Source organism: Chiloscyllium punctatum, chromosome 5 (genome assembly GCF_047496795.1).
Source record: "Chiloscyllium punctatum isolate Juve2018m chromosome 5, sChiPun1.3, whole genome shotgun sequence".
Classification (NCBI taxonomy): Eukaryota; Metazoa; Chordata; class Chondrichthyes; order Orectolobiformes; family Hemiscylliidae; genus Chiloscyllium; species Chiloscyllium punctatum.
This window is the reverse complement of record NC_092743.1, coordinates 22,474,977-22,498,455: the sequence shown is the minus strand read 5'-3', so window position 1 is coordinate 22,498,455 and position 23,479 is coordinate 22,474,977. Positions and strand designations below refer to the sequence as shown.

At 41.6% G+C, this 23,479-nt stretch overlaps 1 protein-coding gene across 2 annotated transcripts in view; it reads left to right on the top strand.

Moving 5' to 3' along the window:
• The window catches only part of trpn1 (transient receptor potential cation channel, subfamily N, member 1), a 219,426-nt gene that overhangs the window by 75,091 nt on the left and 120,856 nt on the right, over positions 1-23,479 (top strand). For both annotated transcript variants that reach the window (XM_072569938.1, XM_072569937.1), the window contains exons 4-6: positions 17,408-17,521; positions 21,087-21,191; positions 22,748-22,846. In XM_072569938.1, the coding sequence (XP_072426039.1) occupies positions 17,408-17,521; positions 21,087-21,191; positions 22,748-22,846 (318 nt within the window). The remainder of the gene's footprint in view (positions 1-17,407; positions 17,522-21,086; positions 21,192-22,747; positions 22,847-23,479) is intronic.

Sequence of the window (23,479 nt, the reverse complement as noted above, 5' to 3'; positions counted from 1 at the left end):
ATGATGCTTGAGCCTGAGATGTGGAGGAAGGCAATAGTATTTTCAAAAACAAAAGTTGCTGGAGAAATTCAGAAGGTCTGACAGCATCTATGGAACAAAGCAGACCTTTCGGGTCCAGTAACCCTTCTTCAGAATTGAGTTCTGAAGAAGGGTTACTGGACCCGAAACATTAACTCTGTTTCACTCTCCTAAGATGCTGCCCGACCTGCTGAGCTTTTCCAGCAATTTGTTTTTGTTTCAGATTTCCAGCACTTGCAGATCTTTGGTTTGTTTCTTTCAGTTTGGTTAATATTGATTTGACATTCATCTACATATAGTCATGTACACCTCTGAAAAAATGCTTATCCATGAGGAGACCCCATATTTCTCCAACCTTTTCTAAGACCTATAGACCCTAACTTCAGCCTTGTATCTGCTTTACAGTATTTGAATTGCTCCTTTGCAGCTTCTTTAATCCTCAATTTTTCACAAAGCACACTTTCCCTCTGAGGTAGCTTTTGCATATGGTTAAACTTTCCACATTTTAAATAAGCTAGAGTAAGGCATCTCAGGGTGTGGCCTATGAGTTAGATTTCTTTCCTCAGCCTTTAGCTCCAATAGAAACAATAAGGAAGATAGATCGCGTCTGCAGAATTCTTAAGGGGGGGGGAGAGCAGCCGGAAGTCATGGTATACATCGGTACCAATGACATATGTAGAGAAAAGGGAAGAGGACCTGAAAAGAGAATGTAGGGAGTTGGATTGGAAGCTAGAAGGCGGGACAAGCAGAACAGTAATCTCAGGATTCCTACTGGTGCCATGTGCTAATGAGGCTAGGAATAGAGAGCAAGTGCAGATGAACACTTGGCTGCAAGACTGGTGTAGGAGGAAGGGCTTCAAATATGTGGATCATTGGGATACTGTCTGGGGAATGTGGGACCTGTACAAGAAGGACAGGTTGCACCTAAACTGGAGGGACATCAATATCCTGGGAGGAAGAATTGCTCGAGCTCTTCGGGAGGATTTAAATTATATTGGCAGGGAGGTGGAAACCAGAGCAACAGATCAGATGATGGAGTAGGTAGTGAACAGCCAGAGAGAATCTGTGAGGAGGAATAGGCACTTGATAGGGCAATAGGTGCAGTCATTGTGATGGGTTGAAGTATGTCTATTTTAATGCAAGAAGTTATCAGGAATAAGGGTGACAAACTCAAGAGCATGGATCAGTACTTGGAACTATGCTGTTGTAGCCATTACAGTTACTTGGATATCACAGGAGAATTGTTGGATGTTCCAGGATTTAGATGTTTCAAAAGGAGTAGGGGAGAAGGTAAAAGATGTGGAGGAATGGCATAGCTGACCAGGGATAGTATCACAGCTGCAGAAAGGGAGGACATCGAGGAGATTTTGTCTTCAGAGTCAGTATGGGCGGAAGCCAGAAATTGGAAAGGAGCAGTCACTTTATTAGGAGTTTTCTACAGACCCCCTAACAGCAACAGAGACACGGTGGAGCAGGTTGGGAGCCAGATTTTCAAAATATGTGCAAATAACAGGGTTGTTGTCATGTGTGACTTTATCTTCCCTCATATTGATTGGAATCTCCTTAGTTCAAATAGCTTGGATAGAACAGTTTTTGTCAGGTGTGTCCAGGAAGGATTCCTGACTCAATATCTAGATAGGCCAACTAGAGGAGAGGCCATATTCGATTTGGTGCTTGGCAACAAACCAGGTCACATGTCGGATCTCTCGGTGGGAGAGCATTTTGGTAATAGTGATCACAACTCCATGACCTTCACTATACTTATGGAGAGGGATAGGAACAGATGATGTTGGAAAGTATTTAATTGGGGAAGGGGGGATTACAATGCGATTAGACAGGAACTGAAATGTGTAAATTGGGAACAGATGTTCTCAAGGAAATGCAAAACAGAAGTGTGGAGGTTGTAGAAGGAAGCACTTGTTGATAGTGCTGGACAGGTTTGTTCCACTGAGGCAAGGAAGGGATGGTAGGATGAAAGAACCTTGGGGGCAAGGGATGTGGAATATCTAGTCAAGGTTGCTATCATTGTCCCCGTGCCGAAGAAATCTTCAGTGTCCTGAATCAACGATTACCACCCTATTTCGTTAACCCCCATCATCATGAAGTGTTTTGAGAGGCTCACGATGAGGCATATTGAGACCTTGCTTCCCCCCCTCACTAGACACCTGTAGATCATGTATTGTCCCAACTGCTCAACAGATGACGCCATCACTACCACCCTCCATCTGGCCCTCACCCACTTGGACAAGAAGGGCACCTATGTTAGATTACTGTTCATAGACTTTGGTTCTGCATTTAACTCTATCATTCCTCAGCACCTGATTGGAAAACTGAGTCTGCTGGGTTTGAATATCTCCCTCTGTAACTGGATCCTGGACTTCTTGACTGGGAGACCACAGACAGTCCGGATTGGGAACAGCATCTCCAACAGCATCACACTGAGCATGGGAGCTGTGTGCTCAGTGCACTGCTGTTCACCCTCCTAAAACACGACTGCAGCGATGCACAACTCGGATCATATTATTAAGTCCGCTGGTGACACCATGGTAAGATTAGATTAGATTAGGTTCCTACAGTGTGGAAATGGGCCTCATTAGCAGGAATGATGAGTCAGCATACAGAGAGGAGGTGCAGCAACTAACAGACTGGTGCAGAGCCAACAACTTGTCTCTGAACGTGGACAAGACGAAAGAGATGGCTGTTGACTTCAGGAGGGCACGGGGCGACCGCTCTCCACTGGACATTGGCTCTTCCATGGAGATCGTGAAGAGCACAAAGTTTCTTGGCGTTCACCTGGTGGGGAATCTCACCTGGTCCCTCAGCGCCATAGCCAAGAAAGCCCAGCAGCATTTCTACTTTCTGCCAAGGAAAGTCCATCTCCTCTCCCCCATCCTCACTACATTCCACAGAGAGTTAATTGAGTGTACCCTGAGCGGCTGCATCACTGCCTGGTTCAGGAATTGCAACATCTTGGATCGTAAGACCCTATAACGGATAGTGAGGACAGCTGAGAAAATCACTGGTCTCTCTCTCTCTCTCCCCTCCATTACAGATATTTACACCACATGCTGCATTTACAAGGCTAAGAGCATTGTGAACCATCCCACACACCCTTCATTCAAATTCTTCTCCCTCCTGCCATCTGGCAGAATATACCAGAGCGTACCATCTCTCACTGCCAGACTGTGCAATAGTTCTTTCCCCAAGCCATCAGACTCCTTAACACTGTCTGATTACACTCTATTCCATTTGCAATTCTTGGACAACTTTTTTGAATTGCTCCTAAAACAATGTTTTATTAATGAACATTCATTGTTACACTGTAATTTGTCCACCACTATGTCTATTGTCTTGTCCTGTCAGGATTTACTGTGCCATCTTGCATGTTCTGCACTTTTCTATGTACTTTATACTGCCCTGCGTATGACTGTACTCTTGTGTAGTCTATGTTCATATATCACCTTGGTCCTAGAGGAACGCTGTCTCGTTTTTATTCTACCAGCTGTATATGGTAGAAATGACAAATATAGTTACTCTATTCTACTCTCCTAGTCAAGACGAAGAAGGAAACTTACTTAAGGATGAGGAGGCAAGGATCATGCAGAAAAAGCTTTAGCATGGAGGATTAAGGGAAATCCTAAGGTGTTCTACACTTATGTGAGGAACAAGAGGTTGGCCAGAGTGAGGGTAGGGCCAATCAGGGATGAGAGGTGACTTGGTAGAGGTGTACAAGATGATGAGAGGCAAGTGCTAGAGACTTTTTCCCATGGTGTAATTGTCTACCATGAGGGGGCATAATTTTAAGGTAATTGGAGGAAGTTTCAGGGAGATGTCAGAGGTAGGTTCATTACTCAGAGAGTGGTGGGTGCATGGAATACACTGCTAGCTGTGGTAATAGTGTCAAAAACACTAGGGCCATTTAAGCAACTCTTGGATAGGCACATGGAAGATAGTACAATGAAGGGTCTGTAGGTTGGTCTGATCTTAGAGTAGGATAAAAGGCCGGCACAACATTCTATGTTCCATTTGCGCATTCATAACATCATTCACTGCCTCAGGGTGTCCCAATACACTTTGCAGTCAATGAGGTATTTTAGAAGCGTAGTCATTGCTATAATGTAAGAAACATGTTACTCAATTTGCCCACAGTAATCTCGCATGCACACATGTAAAAGCCAAATACTGAAGATACTGGAAAACTGAAATAAAAACAAAGTGCTGGAGAAACTTAGCAGGTCTGGCAGCATCTGTGGAGAGAGAAACAGATTTAATGTTTTGAGTCTGGTATGACTGTGGTAGGATTAGAGTTAACTCTTTCTCTCTCTGCTGACAATGACCAGATAAATCTGTTCTTGTGCTGCTTTTTGAAGAATCGATGTTAGGCAAAACAGTGGGATTTTTGTGTTAACGCCTGCGTCAGCAAATATGAAGGGGTTGTCAGCAAGTATGAGGTTACTTAAAACAATAAAACTCATTAGTTATGAAGTAATTAATTGATTTCTGTGTGCATCTTGCAAAAAGTGCTAAGAAAAGTCTCAATATTGTATACATACAGGTGTAAAACATGAACTTTCTTAAAGGCATGGTGTGCACACAACAGTACCCTCCTACAAAGGAGCGAAAGCAGAGAGTTATGAATGAGGGGGGTGGGTTATGTTCAGCAGCTGCAAAGGGTGATTGAGAGAGATGGGGGGCTTATTGTCAATGGTGACAGTTCAGACAGGGATATCTGAAGGTACCTTGAGGAACAGGACTGACTAAGTTTGAAAAATATGTTTGAGAGTTGCAGTGGATGAAGAGTCTGGTGACAGTGGGAATGTACTTTGCCATTGAAGGACCAGATAAGTTAATTGCATATCTTTCAACATCATACCCAGTTGCTTCTCACCGCGTCTGCAAGTTGTTTACTCACAGATGCTGGTCTCTGTCATTTGTTAGGAATAAGATGTCTCTGAGGGCACTAAATAGCTGCAGTGTTGCCACTAATGATATGACATTTGCACGTCATTTAAAGTTTTTTAAGATGCTTGTTCTGAATGCTAACTCCTCCGGCATGAATAAATTCTAAAGCCAGCAGGAGTCCTTTTACATACAAACAAGGAACAAGAGTAGGGGAAAGTGAGCACAGCAGATACTGGCGAGTCAGAGTCAAAAAGTATGGCACTGGAAAAACACTGCCGGTCAGGCAGCATCCGAAGAGCAGGAGAGTCAAAGTTTCGGGCATCAGCCCTTTACCAGAATAAAGGGCTCATGCCCAAAATGTCAACCCTCCTGCTCCTTAGATGCTACTGTGTTTTTCCAGCAACACGCTTTTCAAAGGAACAAGAATAGGCAACACAGCCCTCCTCTGCCACTTCAATTAGTCTATGTCAGATTTAAACTTAAGAACTGATCCCGCGTCCACTACTGTTTGTGGAAGAGAGTTCCAAAATCTAGCACTCTTTGTGTGTAGAAGTGCTTCTGAACATCTTTCTGGCCCTAATTCTCAGACTAGGCTTGGTTTTAAAATCCCCACCCAGTGAAAACAATTTATCCATTCTGCCTTTTCCTGTTAACATCCTGCAGACTTCAACCAGATCATCCATTAACCTTCCAAGTCCTAGAGAAAGCAGGCTGAATTTTTATTATTTCTTCTGATGACTTAACTCCTGAAGACCAGCTATTATCCTTTTAAACCTGTGTTGAACTCCCCTCAGAGCTAAAACACCCTTCCTGAGGTGTGGTTCCCTGATCTGCTCACAGTACTCCCAAGTGCGGACTAACCAGGGTTTTGTATAACTGCAGCATAGTTTCTGCATCCTTATATACTCCAGTCTTCCAGATATAAAGGCCAGCATTCCATTAGGTTTTTGATTATTGCTTGTACCTCTTCAAAACATTTTAAAGATCTATGCACCTGACCCCCAAGTCTCTTTAGATGTCCACAATTTTTAACTTCATACCATTGAGACAGTACCCTGATCTCTCCTTTCTCGGTCCAAAATGTATAACCTCACACTTCCTGACATTGAACTCATCTACCACCGTTTTGCCCATTTACTTAAGTCTCTTTATTATTTCATGCTATCATCTACACATTCTGTAATGCCATCTAACTTTGTATCATCAGCAAATTTAGATATATGATTTGGTATGCTGTTCCAAAATCAATAATCACTAATATAACTAATTGGGGTCCTAACTAGGTCAAGAGTCCCAGGCCTCCAGAGATTATTGAGAGTCTAGCTGACAGCAAGGAAGGCACCAATGATTGACAGATCTCGGGTCTTAGGTGCAGTAATGTTGTCGATTTTGTCATCCTTTGCAGCCGAGGCAGTGCCTTGGGCAGGAGAAAGCAGCAAGACAAAGGAGATCATGCCAACAACAGAGAAACAGTGCCTTTCCTCTGCTGACAGAAGGGCACTGAGAGTTTTCGCCCTCGTCACAAAATCCTTTTGAAGATTTTTGTTTCTTTGATTTGTAATTTTTTATGTGAAATAAAAAATGTCTCTGAAAGGCAAAACGCATCTTTCGTGCACAGGACTGTTTTTGTTTTAAACCAGAAGCTGTATCTACGTCTCAGTTACCTGCTGATGACCCTGGAAGTAAGGGCAGATTCTCCATTCATGGCAGTGAGGGCAAGAATCACAGTCCTAGAGACCAAGCACACTTTTTCACCTATTAACAACCAATGACTTGCACTCTGGTGTTCACCCATCCATCTTCCACTTGTCTTTAGCGTCCAGTGAGCAGGAAATGATGACAGAGAATAGAGCTCATCAGAACCAAATTCTGCATGGTCACCAGATTAGCCACCACCCCACAAGAATCTCCATATGCCCTTTAACGTTGCACAATTGGGACAGCCCATTTGACCCCATGCTCCCCAATGTGAAGGCTTACCACACTGCACTTTGCCTCCAATTTTCTACCTTGCTAATGTGTGAATGTCCATTGAAGACCATGGTGGTGTTCACTACCTGGTTTCTCCCTCCACAGATACTGCTAGACTTGTTGAGTTTCTCATGCAATTTCTATTTTATTTTGTTTTGTTTGAATCTCTCGTCCACCTCCTGTTACAGTGTTCCACATATCCATGGTCATTATCCTTGCCCCCAGCTCAACATGTCTCTGCTTCCCCCACTCCCAGCTTTGAATGCACGTTATTTTGGCAATGATCATCCATTGCCACTCAATGCACGGACTCCCAGGCTATATGTGCTCCAAACCTCTGACCAACAGACAGTCCATAGAATGGACTGGCCAAATCCCTGACTGTGTGTTGGCAGCTTCCCAACTGATTAGCTGCAGCCCCTCTGATAAATGTGATGGCCCTAGCAGATGCACTGCACTGCTGTTCACTCCCTAGAATAGAGCCAGATATATCAGGACTGTAACTGGGCCAAGTAGGTCGATGATGGACCACACACACGCACACCCCCTCCTCTCACCCCAAGTATAATAGAAAGCCATGTATTAATCAGCCAAAAGTGCAGTTAATAAGAACATTAATAAGCAATAATCCCTCATTACAGGCAATGTGTCTGACCTCAACACACAATTTTAGTAAACAATGGAGCAGGGTTGTTCCTGATGTCAGAGAATTCTACAGGCTACCAATCTCTGGGTGAAGAAATTTCTCATCTTCTCAATCTTACATGGCCAACCCAATTGGCTGTGCCTGCTGGTTCTGGACTCACTGGCAATCAGGGATATCCTTCCTGCATTTCTTGTGTCTAGTCCATTCGGGTTGTGTGGGTTTCCATGAGATTCCGCCTCATTCTTGTGAACTCCAGTCAATATAGTCCTAAGTGTCTGAGTCTCTCTTCATACATCAATCCTGCCATCCCAGCAGGGTGCCTGGAATGTGTCCACTGTCCCCATACCCAGTGTACACCCAGTGTCACCAATGTTCCAGTGGCTGGGTGCCCATTTCAGCAGCACTCCCCTATCGTCAGCGTGGTGATGACAAACCCCTCTTTGCATCAGTCCATGAGCTAGCTTGCAATCCAAGCACTGAGCTCCCAAACTCACCCTAAAGAGCTGGCAATGCAAACATTAATTGGATTGATTAGCATCAATCTGAGTGATGTAGGGGACTACTTTCCTGAGTAAAATGGCCAACACCTTAAACATTGATGTCACACTGTACAAAGCAGGCAGCAGGTGTTTTTTGGTCAACTTTAATTCTTACACACATCAAGATCTAAACATTCTGCTCTAAGCAGCAGCCCCTTGATGAAAGTCTCTGGCTTATTGATGGTCTACAGATGAAATGTAAACTCAACATTATTTTCCCAGCAAATTGTTTCCCAGGGGCAAAGGATAACCCAGGAAACTACAAACCTGTCAGCTTGGCATCAGTAGCGGGAAACTATATCTCTACAAATCATTGGTCAGACAACATATCGAGTATTGTATTCAGTTCTGGCCACCTTATTTAAGGAAGGATGTTAAAGCCCTGGAGAGAGTGCAAAGGAGATTTACTAGAATGAACCAGGACTGAGGGATTTTAGTTATAAGGAAAGGTTAGAGGGTTGGGCTTATTCTCCTCAGAGCAGAGAAGATTAAGAAGTGACCTTATAAAATTGTTCAAAATTATGAACAATTTTGATAGGGTAAATTCCACTAATTGATATGTCAGTAACTCGGGGTCACAATTTAAGTTTATGAGCAAGAGAACTCTTTACTCAGAGAGTTCTCAGGATTTGGAATGCACTGCTGAGAGAATGGTGGAAGCAGATTTCATGGAAGGTTTCAAAAGAGCCAGATATATATTTGAAAGTGATGAATTTAGAGGATTACGGAGATGGGGCTTGAGAATAGGACGAGCTAGGTGACCCTCAGTAGTCTTTACAGACATGATGGGTCAAATGCTCTCCTTCTGTATGTAAAATTCTATGGTTCGATGAAGTTTTGGGCCATTGTATCTCAAAGTTTCAGAGTTTTTTCCTCAAATTCCATTGACCTTTACAACTTGATATCTACAATATTGTCCTCTTTGTATTGAGGTTTTTTATGTATTTGGGGAGAGGTCAGAAGAACATGTTGACATGATTGGTTTTAACATGTTTTTTTTATACACTCATGGGATATGGGTATCACTAGCTTCGCTAACGTTTAGTGTCCATCCCTAGTTATCCTTGAAAATGTGGTGCTGAATTGCCATCTAGAACTGCTGTGGTATATTTATTGTGGGTAGACCCACAAAGCTGTTATGGAGGGAGTTACAGGATTTACCAAGTGATACTGAAGTGATGATGATATATTTTCAAATCTAGATGCTGAGAGGTTTAGAGGGGAACCTAGGGGCTAGTGTCCCCATGTATCCAATGCCCCATTCTTGCAAGTGGCTGTGGGTTTGAGTTTGGAAAGTGGTGCCTAAGGAGCCTGTCATAATATCATGATAACAGTCCTTGTCTCTAATCTACTTATGATTTTACCAAGATAATAAGACCATACAGTATAGGATATAGCAGAATTAAGCCATTCAGCACATTAGGTCTGCTCTGCCAATATGTTTCTCAACCCCTGCAACCCTTGATCCCTTTACTAATCAAACATCTATCTATCTAGTGATAGATACATCTTTCAGAGGGAAACGGAACTGGGTGGGTTACTCTTCGGAGGGTCGGTGTGGACTTGTTGGGCCGAAAGGCCTGTTTCCACACTGTAGGGAATCTAATCTAATCTAATCTCTGTCTCACTTACTCAATGACTTGTCCTCCAGAGCCTTCTGTGGCAATGAGTCCCACACATTAGCTCTGGCTGAAGAAATTTCTCATCTCAGTTCCAAAAGGTCTGCCCTTCACTCTGAGGCCGTACCCTCGGATCCTAGACTCTCCTGCTAGTGGAAACATCTTCTCCATTCTACCCAGGCCTCAGTATGCTGCACGTTTCAATCAGAGCCCTTCCCCATCCTTCTAAACTCCATTGCTAAAAACCTCAAATGCACCTCATATGACAAGCCCTCCCTTCCCGGATCATTCTTATGAACCTCCTCTGGACCCCTTCTCATTGCCAATCTAGGGTCCAAAAGTGCTCACAATATTCCAAGTGCAGTCTGACCAGAGATTTTTAAGGCATTAGCAATATATCCCTGCTGTTCTGTTCTAGCCCTCTCAAAATGAATCTTAACATCACATTTACCTTCCTTACACCTGAACTTGCATATTAACCTTAAGAGAATCCTAAGTTCCTTTGTGCTTTAGATTTTCAAAGCCGTTCTCCATTTTGAAAATAGTCTACACCTCAATTCTTCCTACTGAAGTGCAAAACCTCACAGTTTCCCATATTGTATTCCATCTGCCATTTATTTGCCAACTCCCTGAGCCTGTCCTTCTGCAGCCTCCCAACTTATTCAACACTACCTGTCCCTCCACCTACCCTTGTGTCATTTGCAAATGTAGCAGCAGTTCCCTCAGTTCCTTTGTCCAGATTGTTAATGACCCCAATGGAACTCCATTCTGAAAAGGATATATTTATTCCCATACCTTACATCTGCCAGTCAGTCAATCCTCTATCCATTGCTATGGCCTTACCCTGAACTCCATGGAGTGAGGCATCTTTTCAAAGGCTTTCTGGAAATCCATTTGTCAGGCAGGACCTTCTCTGAATGAAGGTTCATACAATGACTGCAGATGCTGGAAACCAGATTCTAGATTAGTGGTGCTGGAAGAGCACAGCAGTTCAGGCAGCATCCAAGGAGCAGGAAAATCGACATTTCGGGCAAAAGCCCTTCATCAGCCCTTCTCCGAATGAAGCTGTGCTGACTCAGTCATATTTTAGAATGCACTTCCAAGTACTTCGCAAGTTCATTCTTAATAATGGATTCTAAAATTTTACAAACAACTGAAGTCAGGCTAAACAGTCTATAACTTACTGCCTTCCGTCTCCCTCCCTTCTTAAACAGTGTTGTTATATTAACCATTTCCCTGTAAAGGGTTATGGGCACAGTGTGGGTAAAACTGGTGTTCAGACAGACATGACCATGTTAAATGGTGAAGCAAGTTTAATAAGCTGAATGTTCCTAAATGGTAGCATAGTGACAGTATTAGTCACTGAACTAATAATCAGGGGCCCAGGCTAGTGCTGTGAACACAGGTTCAAATCTCACTACCATAATTCAGGGAATTTAAATTCAATGAATAAACCTGAATTATGGAATTAGGATCATGGAATCCCTGCAGTGTGGAAGCAAACCCTTCAGGGAGACAGTGAGGACTGCAGATGCTGGAGATCAGAGTCGAAAGTATGTTGATGGAAAAGCACAGCAGGTCAGGCAGCATCTGAAGAGCAGGAAAATTGACGTTTCAGGCCAGAGCCCTTCATCACTTTTCCTGAGGATGCTGCCTGACCTGCTGTGCTTTTCTAGCAACACACTCTCGAGGCAAACCTTTCAGCCCACTGCATGTCAACCCAGCCAAAGAACATCCCTCCCAGATCCACCACAACCCTATAACCCTGCATTTCCCATGGCTAATCCACCTAATCTGCATATCCCTGAACACTATTGGCAATTTACCATGGCCAATTCACCTAACCTGCACATTTTCCGATTGTGGGAGGAAACCGGAGCACCCACAAGAGGAAACCACACCGACACTGGGAGGAGAATGTGCAATTTCCCAAGGGTTGAATGGAACCCAGGTCCCTGGTATTATGAGGTAGCAATGCTAACCACTGAGCCACTGTGCCACCCTGAAAACTGCTCCAGGTTGAGGTAATTAGTCTCAGTGATGACAATTATGACAAATATCATTGCTTGTAAAAATAATTTTGTTCACTAATCTTCATTTGGGAATATTATCTGTTTTTACATGACAACCTATATGTGGTGGCTGACTCAACTGCCCTCTGAAATGGCCTACTCAGTTCAAATCCTCCAACCCTGGCAACATCCTTGTAAGTCGTTTCTGAACCCTTTCAAATTTCACATCTTTCCTATAGGAAGGAGACCAGAATTGCACACAACTTTCCAACAGTGGCCTAGCCAATGTCCTGTACAGCCGTAATATGACCTCCCAACTCCTGTACTGAATACTCTGATTTCTGACCAATAAAGGAAAGCATATCAAATGCCTTCTTCACTATCCTATCTACCTGCGACTCTACTTTGGGAAAGAAGAGTCAAGGACAATTAGGGACAGGGAGTGTGCTGGGAGTGAGACACCCCCATCCCTTTGAATAGAAAGTGAAGATTTGTTTAGGTTTTAACCTATTGGGGAAGAGCAATAACTGCTTTCATTCCAGCCAGTTACTCAAAAACATTTTTTTTTTCCCACAGTGATTCTGTGCATATTTTTGTTTGAAACTATTTGCACAGGTCCTTCTGTTAAATGCCAGAAGGTGGGCAATCCTTGCAGCTGCCACTCAGGTCTTAATTGCAGAAAAGATGGATACTGATTGATTTTAAGGATTGCTGATCGGAAAAGGTGCAGGGAGAGGTTGATGGTGTGGTTAAACATGTCTGTCCCCATTCACTGCAGATCCAGCAGAATCAACTCACATCAGGCTGATTGAACAAAGGCCAAGCATTAATGCCACAACGTATTTAACATTCCCAGTGTACTTTCCCAGTGAATGGCATTGGAAAGCAATCAAGTGGCAAACACAATTCTTGGCTCTTCTTCCCCAAAGTGGAGTTGTGGAGCCGCAGGTAGATAGGATAGTGAAGAAGGCATGCTCTCCTTTATTGGTCAGAGTATTGAGTACAGGAGTTGGGAGGTCATGTTGCGGCTGTACAGGACATTGGTTAGGCCACTATTGGAAAACTGTGTGCAATTCTAGTCTCCTTCCTATTACTCGATGACTGATATTGATTTTTTTTGAGATTGGTCCCTTCAGGAGCTGAATGTGGTCGACCCAGAGTTTACCAGGAGTATTGAAAGGAAAACATTTACGGCAAAGGATTAGTAAATTACTTTATGGATTAGTAAATAAAATAGACTAAAAATTGAAAACAAGGAACACAATGTTTATTTGGAGTTTATTCAAATGGCTGCGGAATATTATGCAGCAAAAGAACCGTTTCCAGAGATGATCTTATTACAGACAGTGACATTTTCTTCACAAAATCATTAATGTTTCTCGATGGTAGCCGAAGTCTGACATATTTCCAATTTTAACAACGTCTTCTTCTTCTTCTCCTTTTTGGTAATCTTCTGATATGACGTCTCCTTCGATATGTTTTTGATCTATCCCTTTTGGCAACATGTAGACGGCGTAAGTGCCGTCTTCGTAAAAAACAGTTTTCTTGTGGTGGTGGCTTACAGCTCGGCATTATTGTGTCTCACCTTTGCTTCTGGTTTCGCAGTTTTTGTTTTCTTTTTTTTTGATGTTTTGATATTTTTCACAGCTTATAATATGAGGCATCTATTATGATGTGTTGGTTTTTGTGAGATTTCACTGCCTTGTAGGGATTTGCAACATGGTGTGTTTAACCCTCATTATGATGTAGGCAAGGCATTACTACCTTATAAGGTCTTGCATGCAGCGAGGATCCCTATTATCTACATTTTTTCTTTTTTGGTTGATGGGATTCATTTTTGTGTTTAAGAGACCAAGGCATTTTAATACTTGCTCCAGAACATCAAACAGCATGAACATTCCCGAGGTTAAGTAGAGCACAAGTTGCGACAAAATAAATCTGTCTCTAGTTAATCCTGATGCTTACTGTAGCTATTTCTATTTAATACACAAAACACATTATTGCCTTTGAATGACATCATGAAATTGGTCCCAAATTAGGAGCCATTTTGTATTGTGGACGCACATCCACTGGGAACAGGGTTGAAGATGCATGTTTCTTTATGAAGACTCTTTCAAACAGCCAAGGGTAGACTCCCACTTTTTGGCTTGTTTCCAGAAATAGGTTCCAGAATTGAAAAGACATTCAACTGACCAACAGTGCCCTTCACTGTCTATAAACAATTGTCTTCTTTGGAGTATTTGATACATTATGCTAAATAATTACTTCTGGTTCTGGACTTATTGCTCACATGGAAAAAGTAATCACCTTTGCACCTTTTCTAGTTTCATTCCGAAAGTGCAGCACCCAGAACCAAACACAACAATGAAAGCCTTACTAGAACCTTGTATTCTAATATCTCTGTTTGTAAAGCCCAATGCATTGTATCCTTTCTTAACTTCCTTATGGAAAGCTAATGGCATACTGGCCTTCATAGTGAGAGGATTTGAGTATAGGAGGAGGGATGTCTTGCTGCAGTTATACAGGGCCTTGGTGAGGCCACACCTTGAGTAATGCGTGCAGTTTTGGTCTCCTAGTCTGACGAAAGATATTCTTGCTATTGTGGGAGACCAGGAAAGGTTCACTAGGCTGATCCCCGGGATGGCAGGACTGACATATGAAGAAAGTCTGATCGACTCATACTCACTGGAATTTAGAAGAATGAGGGGGGATCTCACAGAAACATATAAAATCTTATGGGACTGGACAGGCTAGATATGGGAAGAATGTTCCCAATGTTGGGAAACTCCAGAACTATGGATCCCAGTCTAAGAATAAGGGGTAAGCCATTCAGGACTGAAATAAGGAAGAATTTCTTCACTCAGAGTTATGAGCCTGTCAAATTCACTTTCACAGGAAGCTGCTGGGGCCAGGTCGTTAGATGTACTCAAGTGGGAGCTTATGGCTAAATGGATCAAGGGGTATGGAGAGAAAGTGAGAATGGGATACTGAAATGGCATGATCAGCCATGATTATATTAAATGGTGGTGCAGGCTCAAAGGGCTGAATGGCCTACATCTGCATCTATTTTCTATGTTTCTGTGTTATCATCTTTCTTCACCACTTTTAGAGATGCATGTATCCCCGAACCCTTTTAAAATAATAAGCATTTGGATTATATTGCCTCTCCATGTTGTTCCTTCCAAAGATCACCATTCACACTTCAAATGAGAATGATGTTGGTGCTTGATAATGGTCATTCTCAGCATACCTGAATTATATTGATTCACATTCAACTTTCACTTGCATTTTCCAGGTCTCTGCCCATTTCAGAAGCTTATGCCTACAGTCTGCCATTGTTTTGTACATTATTTAGTAATCACATTGTATACCATGTGCAAGTTTCAAAGTTGTACTCTTTACTTCCAAGTGCAAATCATTTATGTATAACAAGAAACGCAATAGTAGTAGCCATAGTAATCATTTTAATAAACCTAATCTGATTTTTTGGATTAAATGAGTGCTCTTTTGAATGAATGTAAAAGGCCCCAATTTACTATTTTGAGGAAGACTAATTCCTGAAGTCCTGACTAATATATGTCTTTCAACCAAAATGACCATAAACATATTAACTAGTCATTATCACAGTGCTGTTTGTGGAAGCTTGCTGTGCACATATTGGTTACTGTGTTTTCTATATTCCAACATTATTTACATTTCATTGTCAGTTAAAGAGCCTTGGAATGATCTGTGGTTGAGAGAGACACCATATAAATGAGATTTTTTCTGTCTTTAGTACCAGTTACTGTGTAGTTCTCTTCAATCAGAAACCATCCTCATTACTTGCTGTTTACTATCCCTAAGCCAATTACACACACAAGTTACCACTGGTCCCCTAAATTTCATATGGTATTGTTTTTCTGAATGACCCCTTCACACAATACTTTGTCAAAAATCTTGTGGAAGTCCATGTATATGGCAGCAATGTCAATATTCTCATAGCCCTTATTATAGCCTCATCAATCAGCTCTATGAGATTGTCAGACACAAAATGCCTTTAGCCAATATACCGGCTGTCCTTTACTTCACTCATATTTCTTCAAGTGAGAATGATTTTGGTGCTGATTAATGGCCACTCTCAGCTTGCCCACATTGCACTGATCGTCCTTTTCCCTTCCTTCAATAGGGTTGGCACATTTACAACCCTTCAGTCCTGAGGCACCATTACTGTGTCTCAGGAAGATTGAAACGTGCAGAGAGCTTCTGCCATTTCTCTCAGCAATGCAAAACCCCCTTTTCCATTTATTCCTAATAATTTATCTGTCTCCCTTCTCTATTGTGACATTAACTTGAGCCTCTTCCTTTGTGATGTAAACTCAGCCTCCATTTTGCTTTTTGCTCCAAATCTGTCCAACCACCCTTTTTAAACTATTTTTTTCACTTTGTATTTGTCAGTAAATGACTTAATTTCTCATTTATGTTTCTCACTAATTTTTTCTCTTATTCTCCCAGCAAGTGAGGCCCCCGCACTGAAACAGTGGTCTGCTCTGCACAGAAACACCCTTCCACCTTATCTAATTTCCTCACGAGTGTCGCTGTCTTCCACCATCACCTTTCTGCAACACTATCCCCTCACACCACAACATGCCCTCTCCCCGTACCCAAACCAGTTCCCAACATTATTCCCATCTAATTGTTACGTGTACCCATACCATCAATCCCTGTCCACTAAAACATAGAAAATAGGAGCACGAGTTGGCCATTTAGATCTTTGGGACTTCTCCATTATTCACCATGATCATGGCTGATCATCCAATTCCCTTTCTCCCTGTATCTTTTGATCTCTTTATCCCAAATAACAATATTTAACTCCATCATGAAAGCATACAAGGTTGTGACCTCAACTGCTTTTTGTGGCAGAACATTCCAGAAGACCAGGAGACGTAAGAGCAGAAATTAGGCCATTCAGCCCATTGACTCTGCTCTGCCATTCAGTCATGGCTGATACATTTCTCAACCCCATTCTACTGCTTTCTCATAACCCTTGATTCCCTTGATACTCCAGAACCTATCGATCTCAGTCTTAAATATATTTAATGACCTGGCCTCCACAGCCTTCTGTGGCAATGAGTTCTATACATTCAACACTGTCTGACTCAAGAAGTTTCTCCTTGTCTCTGTTTTAAAAGGTCTTCCCTTTACTCTAAGGCTGTACCCTCAGGTCCTATTCTCTCCTACCAATGGAAACCACAAGCTCATCCCTCTCTGGGCAATGAAATTTCTCCTCACCTCAGTCCTAAATGGCCAACCCCATTTCCATAAACCATGACCCTGGTTCTGGACTCCCCAGTCATCAGGAACATTGTCACTGTATTTACTCGGTATAGTCCTGTTAGGGCTTGGTAGGTTTCTACAAGATTTCATTCTTTTAGTGGATATTCCACTTTTCTTTATCTGTATCCCTTTACTCCTCATTAAGAAGTGACAAATAAACCAAAAGAAGTCTGTTTGAGCGAGCTGTAAAACCCTTCTGTTTCTACTTAAATGAGTTCTTCTGTATTTTTATGAAGAGAGATTGCTTTGAAGGGGACCAGGCCTTAGGTGCTGCTCTGTTTCACAGGCAATGAGAAATGAAAATAAAGTGGTAAAAATGTCATTGTATCCATGGCTTCCTCAGGAATAGACAATGCCTATCTCACTGAATTATTCCTTGTTTTTCAGCACAAGGATCAGTTACCTCTACACTTTGCAGCTAGTCGACCCAGTGGTGCACTTAACATTGTTCAGACTCTGCTGAAATACTCAAACAAAGATGCTCGACTAGTGCAAGATAAGGTGGGTTACAGACAGTCTTCATTATTAATGATTATAGCCAACTGTGCAGGCCCTATCATAATTTCTTTAATGCTGACTTTCTTATACAAGTCCTCTTGTAGCTTATCCGGCTTTAGATATTCATTAGCTTTGTATTATCTTCAAATGTAGCCTTTGTGCTTATAATTCTTGATTATTTATTAAGATATTGAACAACTGAGAATTCTCCCTGATTACATTTCCCAGGTTGCAGACAAACTTTGCACTATTAATCTCATGGTTACTTGGTGGCCAACCAGATCATTGTCTGGTGCCACCAAGTGGATCACTGATTGAATGTGGCGACATGAGGCAGATCACTGATTAAATATGGTATCATCAAGCGAATCACTGAATATGGTGTTACCAAGTGGATCACTGATTGAATATGGGGTCAGCAAGCAGATTAATGATTGAATACAGGGTCACCAGGTGGAATACTGATTGAATATGGGGTCAGCAAGCAGATTACTGATCGAAAATGGTATTACCAAGTGGATCACTAATTGAATATGGGGTCACCAAGCAGATTACTGATTGAATATGATGTAACCAAGTGGATCACTTATTGAGTACAGGGTCACCAAGTGGAGTAGTGGCTGAATGTGACGTTACCAAGCCGGATCATTGATTAAATGTGGATTTTGGATTGAATCTGGCTTTTTAGTTGCGCATTCACAGAATGAAATATATCGTAGGAGAGCGTCTTTGAATTGTCAATGTCAGCAAACACTCTGTTGAACAAAATTATCTGCAAGGATCACGGACGTAATTGGTCAAAATATTAGACCATAAGATATAGGAGCAGAATTAGGCCATTCACCCCGTCGAATTTATTCCACCATTCAATCATGGCTGATATGATCCTTAATTCCATTCTCCTTCTTCCACCCCATAATCCTTGATCCCTTTACTCATCAAGAACATATCTAGCTCTGTCTTAGCGACGTTCAAAGTCTAGGCCTCCATAGCCTTCTGCAACAATGAGTTCCACACAGTCACCACTGTCTGGCTAAAGAAATTCCTCCTCATCTCAGTTCTAAATGGTCGTCCCTTCACTCTGAGTCTTTGCCCTAGGATCCAAGTCTTTCCTGCCAGTGCAAACATCTTCTCCACATCCAATTTAACCTGTCACTATTCTGTTAGTTTCAATGAGATCTCCCCACATCCTTCTAAACTCCATCAAGTACAGATCCAGAATCCTCAACCATTCTTCATATGACAACCTCTTCATCTTCCAAATCATTCTTATAAACCTCCTCTGAACACTCCAATGCCAGCACCTACTTCCTTAGATATAGGGCCCAAAACTGCTCTCAGTGTTCAAAAGTGGTCTGACCAGAGTTGTGTACATCTCTGCTCTTTATTCTACTCCCCCTTGAAATGAATGCTAACACTGCAGTTGCCTTCCTACCTGCCAACTGAACCTGCATGTTAAGACAATTTAGACTCCTAAATCCCTTTGTTCTTCAGATTCCAAAGTCTTCCCATTTAGAAAATAATGAACTCCTCTATTCCTCCTGCTAAAGTGCATAATCTCAAACTTGCCCATCTGCCACTTCTTTGCCCACTCTCCCAGCCTGTCCAAGATTTTCTTCAGCCTCCCCACCTCCTCAACACTGCCTGTCCCTCCACCTATCTTTGTGTCTTCTGCAAACCTAGCAATAATGCCCTCAATTCCTTCTTCCAGATCATTAATATATAACATGAACAGTTGTTATCCCCACATTGACTTTAACGGAATCTCACTGGCTGCAATCCTGAAAAAGGCTCCTTTATCCCTACTCTCTGCCTTCTGTCAGTCAGCCAATCCTGTACCTTGCCCCTAACACCACAGTCTCTTATTTAAGCACCTCTAGTATGGCACCCTGATAAAGGCCTTCTGAAAACCCAACTAGATGGTGTCCACTGTCTCTCCTTTGTCTAACTTGATCATTACCTCCACAAAGAATTCTAACAGATTTGTCAGGCATGACCTCTCCTTGATGAAACCATTGTTACAACGCAGGGTAAACCCTTCTGCTAATTTAAATCAAAAACACAGAAAATCTCACCTAATCTCGTAATCTGTTCAATTATGAGTAACAGAGAACTACCCCAAATTCTAATATTTAAAGAAACAAAATTAACAATTTTATTCTTTTACTCCAAAAGAGAACATTAAACAACAACTATCTAGACTATAAGCCTCCTTTCTCTGAAAATGTGTTATCTATCTCCTATCTATAATAATATACTGATCCGATAAAGCCCTTATAAAATTTACAGCAAATCAGTTTTCAAAACCAGTGGTCATCTTCAGTTGTCGAACTTCCTCTGTCTGTAGATTTCCTCTGGATCATCTTCAATCTTCTGCTGCAAAGATACTTCATATGAAGAAGGTACCTTTTAGAAGGAGGGCAGTAGTTACTCTTAGTCTCTCTGGCTAACTGTTCAAAATGCTGACATTTTATACCCAAAACATTGGATTATCTCTTTGGTTTGATGTTGTCAAAACAGTAAAATTCAAATTCAATTGTGTTTTAGTATCTTGGGGCATAACTTAAACTGGTTGAATTCGAATTGTTGTGTAAACAACTCAGTATCTGAGCTACAGCTCAAATGTTACATCTTCAAATTATCTAGCATACTCTGTGCCTGCAGTCAGTCACATGACAGGTTTGTCAGCTTTTCAACTTTCACTCTCTCTTAAAGGTATAGTATACACCTTCAACACCATAATGACTGAACTCTACCAAACACTTGCAAACACTCTAGGAGAAAGTGAGGACTGCAGATGCTGGAGATCAGAGCTGAAAATGTGTTGCTGGAAAAGCGCAGCAGGTCAGGCAGCATCCGAGGAGCAGGAGAATCGACGTTTCAGGCATGAGCCCTTCTTCAGGTCTCCTCCTTAAAATGGACTCTATAGTCTTCACAATGACTGAAATCAAGCTAACTGGCTTATGTTACAGAACTCTCTGGATTCTGGTAGAGTTCCAGCAGGTTGTAAACCTGCTAATGTGATGCCCTGTTCAAAAAGGGAAGGAGACAAAAAGCAGCAAACTTTAGGCCGATTAGACCAACATCTGTCATTGTGAAAATTTCGGCATCCATTATTAAGGAAGAAAGAACAGGATATTTTGAAAAACTCAATCCAGTCAAACTGAGTTAATATGATTGTGTGAAAGGGAAATCATGTTTGATAAATTTACTAGAGTTCTTTTCCATAGGATCTCTGCAGTGTGGAAACAGGCCATTCGGTCCAACAAGTCCACACCAACTCTCCAAAGAGCATACAGCCAGACTCACCCCCCCTACCCTATCCCTGTAACCCTACATTTCATATTGCTAATCTATCTAAACTACACATTATGGGCAATTTAGCACAGCCAATCCACCTAATCTGCACATCTGTGCACTGTGGGAGGAAACTGTAGCAAGTGGAAGAAACCCACGCAGACATTGGAGAACATGTAATCTCCACACAGACAGTCACACAGAATGGAACCCGGGTCCCTGGTGCTATGAGGCAGCAGTGCTGTTTCACTTTCTTTTCTTCTTTCCATAGGATGGCTGCATCCCACTGTTCTTAAGCATCGAAGTTGGTAATATTGCAGTCTGCAAGGAGCTGCTCAGTGTTAACGCTGATCTGCAGCTCAGGACCCAAAGGAAGGTATAAGTGAGCAAAGGATTGGGCCTTGTTAACTTGGAACTGTGTACAGTAATGCTTTTGTCATCAAAGGGAGTAAAATGTTGAATGAGTACAGTCAGTTCTCCTTAACCTCATGGTTGTGTTCTTATGCAAGCCCGCATTATCAAAAAATTGCGCTTTAGAAATAGTGCTTAAAGTGTTGGCAATGTTCTCGTATTATAGCCAACACACATTTTAAAAATTCACGCTTTACAAATAGTATCACCAATTCGTCAAATGCGTTACAACGAATTTGTATTGAGGAAACACACGTTATAGCAAACCGACCTGTACATTCAACTTCCTAGTCCATGCACCCAGTACATAAATTTGGAAAGGCTGAAGATAAAACTAAACCCCAAGTTGTTTTCAGATTACCTTGGCTTGTGCAAACTCATTTTCTGTTCAGATTTGAAACTCCAGGTTCTACGATAGTGAGGTGCGTTCTTTACTGAATCCTGTGAAAAGCTTCTTCTTACTGTTGAAGGTTACTGTTATGCAATAGAACATTTTGCTCTGTCATACTTCAGCTGGGTCATTTTTCTAAAGTCTCCTCTCAAGCTGCCAACTGATTGAGGGGAGTGGTGGTTTGTTCAATACCTCAACAAAAATATTGCAATTGCTGAAAATCAGAAATGAAACCAAATGGTGCAAGTATTCCGCTGGTCAGACAGCATTTCTGGGAAGTGAAACAGTTTAACATTCCTGCTTAATGGTCTTTTATCTTAACTAGAGATGTTAGATCTTGAGTAATTAATGTGAAAATGTAGAGTCTGAAAGAGATTTACAATGCAGAAGGAGATCATTTAGCCCACGAAAGAGTTTCCCAGTTGCATACTGCTACCCAGCTCTTGATTTGGCACTTCAAGAGCAGATCCAAGTACGTTTATCCCCAGAGACTGTCAGCTCTATTCCTCATCCTGTAATTCTAGTATGAAATACAGTAAAGCCTCTGTCTTGTTTGTGTTATTCTTCTAGGAATCTAGTGCTGTTAGCTGTGTTTTTTATCTAATGACAAGCAAAATCACAGCAAGTTTCCTGTTACTGCTGTCGTATTGGTCTGTTGGGCCACATCACTTGCACTGGGTCCAAACTGGTTTTGTGGACTCTGGCAAAAATTAGTAGCATCTTTTGCACCTATCAGAATTGCTATTTCTGTTACCTTCAACAAATATTTAAAATGCTGTAGATGCATTTAAGACAAAGCTTTTCACTGTGCCTCAGTACATGTTACAATAAATTCAATTCAATTCAATGCATTACCAATTGAATCAAGAATCAGATTCCTGCACATCCTAGTGAGCTGACATGTTAAGGCTCATTGACAGGAAACATTGACCCTGTTTTTGTCTCCACAAATGCTGCATGGTAAGCTGAGCATTTCCAGAGATTTCTGTTCTTATGAGAGGTTTCCATAGTCATGAGCTTTTATGATCACATGGTTTTTGTGTCTATCAGAGGATTCAGTACCATGAGTTTTAAGCACATAAGTTTGAAATGAAAATAAAATGTAGCTAATTTTCTGGCTTGTTTTTCAGGATAATGGTGACACTGTCTTACACGTTTGCTGCAGAAAGAGAGATACAGAACTAGCTAAGCTCCTTGTGGAGTCTGGTGCTGGCGTGGATTTTCAGAATGTGAGTAGAAAATATCTGATGGCCAATCAGACAGCTGCTCATTGGCAAGGACCAAAGTTTTAACTTGATTCTACTGTAGGAAAAAAGTTCTTCTTAATTGCCAGCACACTAAACAACCAAATTATCTTGATGGCAGAAGGTAAAAGATTGGATTTTTAAAAAAGCAAGGAATTACTAAAAAGATTAATAAGGAGATTAAAATTAGAGAACGAGAGAAAATTTCCCAGAAAAATAAAAATATAGGCAACATTTCTTCAGATATTTAACAAAAAGAAAAGTAACAAAGTAAATGTTAGTCCAAGAGAAAATGAATACAGGAATTGAGGATAAAGAAAAGACAGATGGATTAAACAGGTATTTTACATTGGTCTTCACGAGTGACATGCAGAAGTAGGATCCCAGAAATGTGAATCAGGAATTGAAAGGAGTTCAAGAAAAGTACAATTACCAAAGAATTAGCACTGAGGAAAGTCTGGACCTGCGAGTGGACAAGTCCCCATGTCCAGATGGAATTCATTCTAGGTTCTTAAAAAACGTAGCTCGTGAGATAGTTGACATGTTGGTTTTAATTTTTCAAAACTCATTAGATTCAGGGAATGGTCCCTTAGATTGGAAAGTAGTTAATGCAAATCT